Source organism: Oncorhynchus tshawytscha, linkage group LG03, assembly GCF_018296145.1.
Source record: "Oncorhynchus tshawytscha isolate Ot180627B linkage group LG03, Otsh_v2.0, whole genome shotgun sequence".
NCBI lineage: Eukaryota > Metazoa > Chordata > Actinopteri > Salmoniformes > Salmonidae > Oncorhynchus > Oncorhynchus tshawytscha.
In genome coordinates, this window is record NC_056431.1 from 52069922 (window position 1) to 52082243 (window position 12322).

The 12322-nt window shown below is 47.5% G+C and overlaps 1 protein-coding gene across 28 annotated transcripts in view; it reads left to right on the plus strand.

Annotated features, from left to right (window-relative positions):
- The window catches only part of clasp1a (cytoplasmic linker associated protein 1a), a 98280-nt gene that overhangs the window by 85064 nt on the left and 894 nt on the right, over positions 1 to 12322 (plus strand). For 12 of the 28 annotated variants that reach the window (XM_042319552.1, XM_042319575.1, XM_042319564.1 and 9 more), the window contains 16 exons: positions 307 to 370; positions 541 to 543; positions 699 to 862; positions 1124 to 1202; positions 1420 to 1563; positions 2250 to 2339; positions 6711 to 6857; positions 7074 to 7180; positions 7536 to 7664; positions 8007 to 8145; positions 8429 to 8678; positions 8972 to 9031; positions 9236 to 9426; positions 9717 to 9845; positions 10015 to 10221; positions 10396 to 10512. In XM_042319552.1, coding sequence (XP_042175486.1) covers positions 307 to 370; positions 541 to 543; positions 699 to 862; positions 1124 to 1202; positions 1420 to 1563; positions 2250 to 2339; positions 6711 to 6857; positions 7074 to 7180; positions 7536 to 7664; positions 8007 to 8145; positions 8429 to 8678; positions 8972 to 9031; positions 9236 to 9426; positions 9717 to 9845; positions 10015 to 10221; positions 10396 to 10512 — 2020 coding nt within the window. The remainder of the gene's footprint in view (positions 1 to 306; positions 371 to 540; positions 544 to 698; positions 863 to 1123; positions 1203 to 1419; positions 1564 to 2249; positions 2340 to 6710; positions 6858 to 7073; positions 7181 to 7535; positions 7665 to 8006; positions 8146 to 8428; positions 8679 to 8971; positions 9032 to 9235; positions 9427 to 9716; positions 9846 to 10014; positions 10222 to 10395; positions 10513 to 12322) is intronic. The other 16 variants (XM_042319582.1, XM_042319608.1, XM_042319613.1 and 13 more) reach the window with 6 other exon arrangements.

Sequence of the window (12322 nt, forward strand, 5' to 3'; positions counted from 1 at the left end):
AAAATGTCCAACTTTTGAAGAGGCGAGCAGCTCAAGGGTCCTGCGATGGGTTTCTTTTTATAGCTTTCCTTAATTGGGGAAGAAATTACTTTGTGAGCAGCCTGCAGGTATAAAGCCTCCTGTCAGATGGTGCAGTTAAAGATTAATTTCAGACAAAGCAGTTTCATTGTCGGCTCTCTTTTAGTTTCCCTGTCAGGCCACCAACATTCTGTATCCTGAAGAAGGCGCTTTACGTCAAGCCTCTCTGATGTCTGTGTGTGCCTATGTTTATTGATGTGTGCTGGCGGATGCTGTTGTGTGTTGCAGCCGGGTGGAGCTGAAGAGACTCTGTGAAATCTTCACCAGGATGTTTGCAGATCCACACAGCAAGGTAGGTGACAGGATGTTCAGCTGTATGAGCGTTTCATATCAATACAATGATACTCACTCATAGCTTTTACTTTTGAAATCCAAAAACCCATTGCTTAGCAGTGATTTGTCTGAAAACTAATTGAGTGTGTTTTGTTGCATGGCCTGCTTTGGTGTGGATTTTAACAACAGAGAGTAAGTGTGTGTTTTTAATCTCAGTTTTCTACTATACAGACACTTATTGCCTGTGTTGTTACTTATAAAGATGATATGTTGTCAGTTGTTGATGGTAGCTGTGTGTGTGTGTGTGTGTGTGTGTGTGTGTGTGTGTGTGTGTGTGTGTTCCTCAGGTGTTCAGTATGTTTCTAGAGACTCTGGTAGACTTTATCCTGGTGCACAGAGAGGACCTGCAGGACTGGCTGTTCGTCCTGCTCACCCAGCTACTGAAGAAGATGGGAGCTGACCTGCTGGGGTCTGTCCAGGCCAAGGTTCAGAAGGCTCTGGACATCACCAGGTATGGATCTCTAAATCCCCCCTTCGATAACATCTCAAACCATTTTTACACTATCATGCCGACCCAAACCAAACTGTGTTGACTTGGATATTTTCTTTTTTACAGTCCTTTTCAGCACTGTTCTAGTGACTATGGTGGATTTGTAACTAGGCCAGCTCATTACAGCTGTTTTTGGTTCAGTTGTGTGAAAATACCATTTTGAGTATAATTTCACTCATTTAATTTAGTAACTAATATTGTTTTCTGTTTTGTTCTTCTCAGGGAGTCTTTTCCGTTTGATCAGCAGTTTAACATCCTGATGAGATTCATTGTGGATCAGACACAGACACCCAACCTCAAGGTACAGTATGCAGAGAAGGTCACATAACTAGATCATTCCCTGTTTGTTTTGGGGGTTTGGCTCTGGGTCTAACAATTTAAGATTTCATATGCCAGTAACTACAGTACAATGGTGATATTGTCAAACATTTTAAAAGTAAACTTGCTAAATGCCTGTGTGTATCGTGGAACTAAACCATGTGTGTATCGTGGAACTAAACCATGTGTGTATCACACAGGTGAAGGTAGCCATCCTGAAGTACATAGAGTCACTGGGAAGACAGATGGATCCTACAGACTTTGTCAACTCCAGTGAAACGCGACTGGCTGTATCTCGCATCATTACGTGGACCACAGAACCCAAGAGCTCTGATGTCAGGAAGGTATGTCTCAGTGGGAAGTAGGAACTACTACTTAATGTAGGTATCTGCTGCAATAGGTGCTGTAGTCCCTATGGTCTGCTCTATAAGGACTAGCTGAACCACATGCTGTCCAGGCAGAAAGCCATGCGAATACTGCACTGCTAATAGTACAGCAGCTGGATTAGCCTACTTCCTCAAACAAATTCAGCTTGAACTGTTTTTTTTATCATATATAGTTTTTCAATGTTATCGATATTAAGATCTAGTTATGTACTGTAGCTATCCACCCAGTGGGTTTCACCTCCTTTGTTTGTATTGGTTGATGTTCTAAGCGGTTGTCAATGATGCCATGTGCCACCAGGAATGACCTTAGCAAACACTATCTCCCTGTGCTGAGGCAGGACGTTCCAAATTAAGTCCTCAACTAGCTAGTGTTTTAACACAAGGCGTATCTCACGCAGTAGGGTACTAAAAACAGGGAGACTCAAAATGACCTTTGACGGTGGGGGAAATATATATATTTTTAATGCTTTTTATTGTTTTATAATAGAAACAAACTTTATATACCTTAACTGCATCCCACAGGAGGACCCGGCATACAGCTATAACCACGTCTAGGTTTATAGTAGTGTACTACTATAAACATCTGCTTTCCTTTGTCAAAACTACAATACCCATAATTCTACCCCCCTGCCACTGTGCCCCAGACCCTTCATAACTGGGTGGTGGAGGAGCTATCAGGCAGGTCCGGTACTGCAGCCTTACTGGAGGGGCACCTGGAAGAGAGGTGTAAGCAGGTAGTGGCTCATCAACCAATCACTGTCCAATGCCAAGCACGCTCCGCCCGCCGAGCCGCACCGACACCAAACTCCCTCAACGAGTGGGAAACGATCTCAAGTGTGGCCTCTCCCACCTCATCTTTACCCTCTCTAGCCCTTTCTATCGCTCGCTCTAACCTGCAGTAGCTATGCCTTGCGACTTTGATTGTGGATAAATGGACTGGTTTGAGAGTGAAAATACTTTTGTTGGCCAACAAAACACTACTACAACACTAAACAGTATTTATGTAAGGACTGTGAGAATGGATTGTTGCTTTGTGTTTTTGAAGTGAGAGTTCTACCGGCTGATGTCGTTGCTAAATAACAATGTGAAAACTTGACTGCTGTTTTTTCGTCTTCTGTTCTCTGTGCCAAACACATTTGTCTGTTCTGAACCACATTAACACCCTGTCCATATGCATGCTAACATGGTCGTTTGTAGTAGAATGAATCATTTAACATTGTGCTTATTAAGGGAATGTCTCAGTCCTAGTTGGAAGCAATATCTGACCCGCTAGAAGCATGATGTCTCTTACCGCAACATATAATGGACTATATTACAGCAATAGTTGCAAAAACGTGTTTGATAAAGTGACTAACGGTTACTCAGTACTGTTTTAGTCAGCATATAACACTACTCACTGTGTTCCAAGCCTCCCACTGGTAGGGATACCTGACAACAGACGTAGCTCTTAGTGGAGCGAAGGGCTTCCCTGTAGGGCTTCCCTATAGGGCTTCCCTGTAGGAATACATAAATACATAAGCCACTATTGACTATTATGTCTGTGCCCTACATCCCAAAGGAAGCCCACCTAACACACTGTTTACTGTAACTATCCCCTCTGCTCCCTACTGTATGTACCTATCCCCTCTGCCCCCTACTGTATGTACCTATCCCCTCTGCCCCCTACTGTATGTACCTATCCCCTCTGCCCCCTACTGTATGTACCTATCCCCTCTGCCCCGTCCTGTATGTACCTATCCCCTGCCCCCTGCCCCCCTCTGCCCCCTCCTGTATGTACCTATCCCCTCTGCCCCCTACTGTATGTACCTACTGTATGTACCTATCCCCCCTCTGCCCCCTACTGTATGTACCTATCCCCTCTGCCCCCTACTGTATGTACCTATCCCCTCCTCTGCCCCCTACTGTACTGTACCTATCCCCTCTGCCCCCTACTGTATGTACCTATCCCCTCTGCCCCCTACTGTGTATGTACCCCTCTGCTGTATGTACCCCTCTGCCCCCTACTGTATGTACCTATCCCCTCTGCCCCCTACTGTATGTACCTATCCCCCTCTGCCCCTACTGTATGTACCTATCCCCTCTGCCCCTACTGTATGTACCTATCCCCTCTGCTCCCTGTATCTGTCCCCTCTGCCCCCTACTGTATGTACCTATCCCCTCTGCTCTTCCCCTACTGTATGTACCTATCCCCTCTGCCTATCCTCTACTGTATGTACCTATCCCTGCTCCCCTACTGCCTATCCCCTCTGCCCCTACTGTATGTACCTATCCCCTGCTGCCCCCCCTCTGCTGTATGTACCTATCCCCTCTGCCCCCTACTGTATGTACCTTATCCCTCTGCTGCTGTATGTACCTATCCCCTCTGCCCCCTACTGTATGTACCTATCCCCTCTGCCCCCTACTGTATGTACCTATCCCCTCTGCCCCCTATCCTGTATGTACCTATCCCCTCTGCCCCCTACTGTATGTACCTATCCCCTCTGCTCCCTACTGTATGTACCTATCCCCTCTGCTCCTTACTGTATGTACTGTATGTACCTATCCCCTCTGCCCCTGTATGTACTATTCTGTACTGTATGTACCTATCCCCTCTGCCCCCTACTGTACTGTATGTACCTATCCCTATCCCCCCTCTGCCCCCTACTGTATGTACCTATCCCCTCTGCTCCTTACTGCCTATCCCCTCTGCCCCTTACTGTATGTACTGTATGTACCTATCCCCTCTGCCCCCTACTGTATGTACCTATCCCCTCTGCCCCTACTGTATGTACCTATCCCCTCTGCCCCTACTGTATGTACTGCCCCTATGTACCTATCCCCTCTGCCCCTACTGTATGTACCTATCCCCTCTGCCTTACTGTATGTACCTATCCCCTCTGCCCCCTACTGTATGTACCTATCCCCTCTGCTCCTTACTGTATGTACCTATCCCTCTGCTCCCTACTGTATGTACCTATCCCCTCTGCCCCTACTGTATGTACCTATCCCCTCTGCCCCCTATGTATGTACCTATCCCCTCTGCCCTTACTGTATGTACCTATCCCCTCTGCTCCTTACTGTATGTACCTATCCCCTCTGCCCCTGTATGTACCTATCCCCTGCCCTTACTGTATGTACCTATCCCCTCTGCCCCCTACTGTATGTACCTATCCCTCTGCCCCTACTGTATGTACCCTATCCCCTCTGCCCCCTACTGTATGTACCTATCCCCTCTGCCCCCTACTGTATGTACCTATCCCCTCTGTATGTACCTATCCCCTCTGCCCCTACTGTATGTACCTATCCCCTCTGCCCCTACTGTATGTACCTATCCCCTCTGCCCCCTACCTATCCCTCTGCCCCTACTGTATGTACCTATCCCCTCTGCCCCCTACTGTATGTACCTATCCCCTCTGCCCCCTACTGTATGTACCTATCCCCTCTGCCCCCTACTGTATGTACCTATCCCCTCTGTACCCCCTCTGTATGTACTGTATCCCCTCTGCCCCTACTGTATGTACCTATCCCCTCTGCCCCCTACTGTATGTACCTATCCCCTCTGCCCCTACTGTATGTACCTATCCCCTCTGCCCCCTGTATGTACCTATCCCCTCTGCCCCCTACTGTATGTACCTATCCCTCTGCCCTACTGTATGTACCTATCCCTCTGCCCCCTACTGTATGTACCTATCCCCTGTATGTACCTATCCCCTCTGCCCCTACTGTATGTACCTATCCCCTCTGCCCCTACTGTATGTGTACTTATCCCCCTCTGCTGTACCTATCCCCTCTGCCCCTTACTGTATGTACCTATCCCCTCTGCTGTATGTACCCCCTACTGTATGTACCTATCCCCTCTGCCCCCCCTGTCCTGTATGTACCTATCCCCTCTGCCCCCTACTGTATGTACCTATCCCCTCTGCCCCTACCTGTATGTACCTATCCCCTCTGCCCCTACTGTATGTACCTATCCCCTGCTCCTTACTGTATGTACCTATCCCCTCTGCTCCTTACTGTATGTACCTATCCCCTCTGCCCCCTACTGTATGTACCTATCCCCTCTGCCCCTTACTGTATGTACCTATCCCCTCTGCTCCTTACTGTATGTACCTATCCCCTCTGCCTATCCCCTCTACTGTATGTACCTATCCCCTCTGCCTATCCCTCTGCCCCCTACTGTATGTACCTATCCCCTCTGCCCTTACTGTATATCCCCTCTGCCCCCTACTGTATGTACCTATCCCCTCTGCTCCTTACTGTATGTACCTATCCCTCTGCCCCCTACTGTATGTACCTATCCCCTCTGCCCCCTACTGTATGTACCTATCCCCTCTGCTACTGTATGTACCTATCCCCTCTGCCCCCTACTGTATGTACCTATCCCCTCTGCCCCTACTGTATGTACCCTATCCCCTCTGCTCCTCCCTATCCCTCTGCCCCCTACTGTATGTACCTATCCCCTCTGCCCCTGTATGTACCTACTGTATGTACCTATCCCCTCTGCCCCCTACTGTATGTACCTATCCCCTCTGCCCCTACTGTATGTACCTATCCCCTCTGCCCCCTGTATGTACCTACTGTATGTACCTATCCCCTCTGCCCCCTATGTACCTATCCCCTCTGCCCCTACTGTATGTACCTATCCCCTCTGCCCCCTACTGTATGTACCTATCCCCTCTGCCCCCTACTGTATGTACCTATCCCCTCTGCCCCCAGGTAGTCCGTAACCCCACTATTGACTACTGTATGTCCCTCTGTCCTCTGCCCCCAGGTAGTCCGTAACCCCACTATTGACTACTGTATGTCCCTCTGTCCTCTGCCCCCAGGTAGTCCGTAACCCCACTATTGACTACTGTATGTCCCTCTGTCCTCTGCCCCCAGGTAGTCCGTAACCCCACTATTTACTACTGTATGTCCCTCTGTCCTCTGCCCCCAGGTAGTCCGTAACCCCACTATTGACTACTGTATGTCCCTCTGTCCTCTGCCCCCAGGTAGTCCGTAACCCCACTATTGACTACTGTCCTCTGCCCCCAGGTAGTCCGTCCCTCTGTTGACTCTGTCCCCCCCCAGGTAGTCCGTAACCCCACTATTGACTACTGTTTGTCCCTCTGTCCTCTGCCCCCCAGGCGGCCCAGGTGGTGCTGATTTCTCTGTTTGAGCTGAACACCCCGGAGTTCACCATGCTGCTGGGGGCCCTGCCCAAGACCTTCCAGGACGGGGCCACCAAGCTGCTCCACAACCACCTCAAGAACTCCAGCAACACCAGCAGCGTGGTAAAGGAATACAACCAGGAATATAAGATGTGTTTTACACTAGCAGCCATGTCAATTTTAGTGGGGTGATTTGAAAGATTGAGCTTTTGAACCTATTTCTGAGGTAGACTACTTAATTCACTTGTATGTGATCCAATGGTTTCATTCCATTTGGTCATGATCTTCGATATTAACTTTTGTAAGTAATGAACTTGTTTTTCTCTTTCTATTTCTCAGAGTTCTCCCAGCAACACTATTGGGCGGACCCCACCCCGCCACACCCCCAGCCGGACCAGCCCCCTCACCTCCCCGACCAACTGCTCCCATGGTGGGCTGTCTCCGAGGTACGTACCTCCCTTTTCTCTGACCTTTGTCTACAGGGATAGTGTCATTGTGTCTCCTAATGCATGGCTAAACCACGGAGCGCTGGTTGATGGCTTGTTCTTCTTCACCATGCATTCTAATACTCTTCCCTTGTTAATGCATGCCTACCTCTAACCTCAACTCAGATCAGACTAGTTTCTTTTTCTCTTTTTTCCTCCCTCTGCTGCACTCTTCCCTTCTTCTTTCTCTCTTTTTCCTTCTTTCTCTCTTCTCTGTGTGTGTGATCCCTTGTGTTGTTGCCCCCACCTTGCCCCGTTCTCTCCCTCCTCCTTCTGTCCGTCCTTCCCTCGTGGCCGTGCTGTGCTGTGGCCACAGTCGGTTGTGGGGTGGGTGTTGGAGTGGCGATGGGCTGTCTAAGCACCCCCCTCCCCCTCATCCTCCTCCGCCTCCCTCCACCCCCTCTGGCCCCGCCCTCAGGGTCCTCCGCAGAGCGTACTCTCCCAGGTAACACACCTAGGGGGCGGGGACCCAGGAGGGGCGGGACTGGAAGTCCTCCCAATTTCGCTCGACCCAATAGGGATTCCTTGCTTCAAGTCTCTTGTTACATTATGGCATCCAGTCTTCTCTGGATAGTTATCTCTCCCTTCTTAGTTATAGCATCACGCCAATCATCGATGGTCAGAGCTGCATCCTAAATACATATTTTACCTACAGCAATGAATCTGAGCCCTTGCATGGTATAAGACTAATACAACTAGTCTCTTCGTATGAGTATTTGTCTCTGTGTTTGTTTTTGTCCTTACCACCCTGTATATAACCCCTCACCCCTGTCGTCCTCTGTCTCAGTATGTTGGAGTATGACACAGAGAACATGAACTCTGATGAGATATACAGCTCCCTGCGAGGGGTCACAGAGGCCATCCAGAGTTTCAGCTATCGCAGCCAGGAGGACCTCAACGAACCAAGAGGGAAGAGAGACGATGCTGTGAGTCATTACCTCAGCTCTGGAAATTAAACTGACTGACTGACTGATGTTGGGGAAGGAAAGGGACATCAACGAGAAGCACATTACAAAATAGCTCATTATTAAATCAAGAGTAGGATTTAGGCTAATCTGTTTCTTCCTCCCTGGTTATCATAGCCATTTTCACATGCATGAGTAACAATCAATCACATTAATCTATAAAGCTCTTTTTACATCAAAACTTGTCATCTATAAGACCTCAAAACTGACTACAACTATGTTTCTTTTCTTTCTCTCTCTTCAGGTGGGGCGTGAAGGTGTGGCGTCCTCCCCAGGCTCAGATGCCCGTTTGGGGCTGGATGTGGTGGAGGGTGGGCGTACGGCCTTGGATAACAAGACCTCCCTCCTCAACACTCCGTCTCCCCGCTCCTTCTCCGGGCCGCGGGCCAGGGAGTTCGCCCCCTACGGCTATGGGGACACCATCACCTCATCCTACGACAAGAGTGCCCTAAAGGAGGCCGTGTTCGACGATGACGTGGAACAGTTCAGAGACTGTGAGTCACCTTTGACCTCTGCTTGGCCCTTAACCCTGTGACGCCACCTCCATGTTGACCAACTCTGATCCATCCTGTATTGTCATGACGTGTGGCTTCTTCAGGTTTTGGCAGCACAAAGGAAGAATAGGTTTAGCTCATTCTAGTGTTACATGGTGGCTGATGAAAAACATTGGGAATAGGATAGCCCTCTATCTGCAGTGAATAGTGAGTCTGCTGGCTATAGTCAGTCCTCCTCCCTCCTGATTATCTACCTTCCTCCTCTCCCCCTCCCTCCCTCCCTCCCACTACAGGCCGTCGGCAGGACAGCAGTGGTGAGAACAAGATGGTGCTGCCTAAGGGCTTTGCTCCGGGTAAAGACTCACTACTCTATGACTGTTTTTTCTTCTTTTCTTTCTGAAGTGTTTCATTACTGTTTCCATTGCCATCCATTTCAATGTCTTGAGTGATTTCCTGTCACTTTTGCTGTGTTCATGGGGATACTAGCTCGCTAAGTATGCCTGAGGGGTGTATGGGCCATACCACTCACCCAGTGCTCCCCTCTGTCCTCTCCTCAGGTTCCCAGGACCACTCAGACCTTGTGGCAGATCTTCTGAAGGAGCTGTCCAATCACAACGAGCGTGTGGATGAGCGTAAGGGGGCCTTGGTGGAGCTGCTGAAGATCACACGAGAGGACAGCCTGGCCGTGTGGGACGAACACTTCAAGACCATCCTCCTACTGCTCCTGGAGACACTGGGGGATAAAGACGTAGGGATCCTATACTCCTGCAGCTCTGATTATGCAGATCACTGCTATTTCAAAGGTTTTACTTGCAGTGATTGTGTCAAACACATGCATACAGAATAACTAGACCGCAGCTGTACCACCAAATAGCTTGTTTATTAAGCTGCTAACTTGAAAGCCTTGCTACGGGTTAAAGGTTTTGGTTTGGCTGTGGGTGTGTGTGGTGGGCATGCATATGGCTCCAGGAAGGCTGTACAGTATGTGTATATTTGGAGGTTTAATGGACACTCGTTCTTCCTCTTCCCTCCATACAGCACACCATCCGGGCCCTGGCTCTGCGGGTACTGAAGGAGATCCTGAGAAACCAACCAGCCCGCTTCAAGAACTATGCTGAACTCACCATCATGAAGACCCTGGAGGCACACAAAGACTCTCACAAGGAGGTACAATTCCTTTTATTCTTTACATTATTGCTCTACAGCCATTTACTCAATAGGCATCTGAAAAAGCAAGGCTGTCCCCCCCCATGCCTCGGTACTAGGACCTGTCCTGTTCTCTCTGTACACACCATATACCAAGGCATTATGAGTGATCTCTTCCCTCTCTGTCTAGGTGGTGCGGGCAGCGGAGGAGGCTGCCTCCACCCTAGCCGGCTCCATCCACCCAGAGCAGTGTATCAAGGTGCTGTGTCCCATCGTCCAGACGGCTGACTACCCCATCAACCTGGCTGCCATCAAGATGCAGACCAAGGTGATCGAACGCATCACCAAGGAGTCCCTCCACCAGCTGCTGCCTGACATCATACCAGGACTACTGCAGGTGAGAATCTGGTCCTGTTTCGAATTGAGTGTTTGGTAAGAGTTTACTGTATGTGTGTGTGTGTTCACTGATTTCCGCTTGTGAATGTGTGTGTGTGTGCATTCTTGTTTCTCTGTCTGTATTTCCTTCTGGCAGCCAGTCCATTAATACTGATCGTCGTAAATCTGTTCCCAGGGCTATGACAACACGGAGAGTAGTGTTCGCAAGGCCAGTGTGTTCTGTCTGGTGGCCATCTACTCCGTGATTGGAGAAGAGCTCAAACCACACCTGCAGCTACTCACAGGCAGCAAGGTACACTTCCCACCACTGTCATGTTCTCAATCAGCATCTCAAAGTCCTGACAGACAGACAGACAGACACACCACACACCAGTGTTAATTTTGGCAGCTATTTTAGATTTAGGTTTTGTCTTAGTCACATTTGAGTAATTTCATCATTCTTAGTTTGTTATTATCAGTCGAGTAAAACTGGATCATTTGTCATATTTTAGTCAATGCATTTTCCATTAAATAATTCATATTTACCTTTAACTTCCATCATGTGCATATTCAGCCTTATCCAACTAGGCCTACTACTACATACCCTGCAATTAGGTGGCAAAATTGCTATTGTGGCATAGCCATGATTAACAATACTACAAAGCCTTGATTACAGGTTAAAGAATTTTTCTCCCCAGCATAACCATTGGAAGGGGGGTAAATAGTGAAAAGGGGAGAATCTAAGATATATTTTTATTTAACATTTATTTAACTAGGCAAGTCAGTTAAGAACAAATTCTTATTTTCAATGATGGCCTAGGAACAGTGGGTCAACTGCCTTGTTCAGGGGCAGAACGACAGATGTTTACCATGTCAGCTTGGGGATTCAATCTTGCAAACTTTCAGTTACTAGTCCAACACGCTAACCACTAGGCTACCTTCCGCCCCATATATACACTACCGTTCAAAAGTTTGGGGTCACTTAGAAATGTCCTTGTTTTTGAAAGAGAAACTTTTTTTTTGTCCATTTAAAATACCATAAAATTGATCAGAAATACAGTGTAGACATTGTTAATATTTTTGTAAATTGGCACTTTGTGTTCTTCCACATGTGTCGTATGGAAGGAAATTTGCAACACAAACTTATTTATTTATTTTAGGCCTATATTTATTTTGTTTGTAAACTATAGTTTAAGTGTTTTCTATTGAACTTTTTTAGATTTTATACATTCATATTTTATATTTTGTTACATGCTTAATTGAAAATGTGCACAAAGGTTCTAAATAAAAGGATAAATAATCAAATATGAGTAAGTACCTTTTATTTGTTGAGTAGAATTCAAAATGAAATAAGAAATATGTGGTCATTTTATATTTGAATTTACAGAAAATGTGCTATATCGTGATATCATTATCTGGATATGAAATGACCTATATCTGGATATGAGATTTTGGCTATATCGCCCAGCCGTAGTGTTACTTGCCTCGAAGCGAACATAGAAGTAATTTAGCTCGTCTGGTATGCTCATGTCACTGGACAGCTCTCAGTTGTGCAATAGTTTACAAGCCATGCCACATCCGACGCGTAGTACGATTCGATCTTAGTCCTGTATTGACGCTTTGCCTATTTGATGGTTCATCTGAGGGCGTTGTGGGATTTCTTATAAGCTTCCGGGTTAGCGTCCCGCTCCTTGAAAGCGGCAGATCTACCCTTCAGCTCATTGCGGATGTTGCCTGTAATCCATGACTTCTAGTTGGGGTGTTTAGTCCAAGTCCTTAGCTTAGTGATGAGCTTTGAGGGTGCTATGGTGTTGAACTCTGAGCTGTACTCAATGAACAGCATTCTCACGTAGGTGTTCCTTTTGTCCAGGTGTGAAAGGGCAGTGTAGATTGCAATAGAGATTTCTGTGGAGATGACATCATCAATGCACTTATTGATGAAGCCAGTGACTGATGTGATGTACTCCTCAATGCCATCGGAAGAATCCCAGAACATATTCCAGTCTGTGATAGCAAAACAGTCCTGTAGCTTAGCATCTGCTTCATCTGACCACTTTTTTATTGACTGAGTCACTGGTGCTTCCTGCTTTAATTTTTGCTTGTATGCAGGAATCAGGAGGATA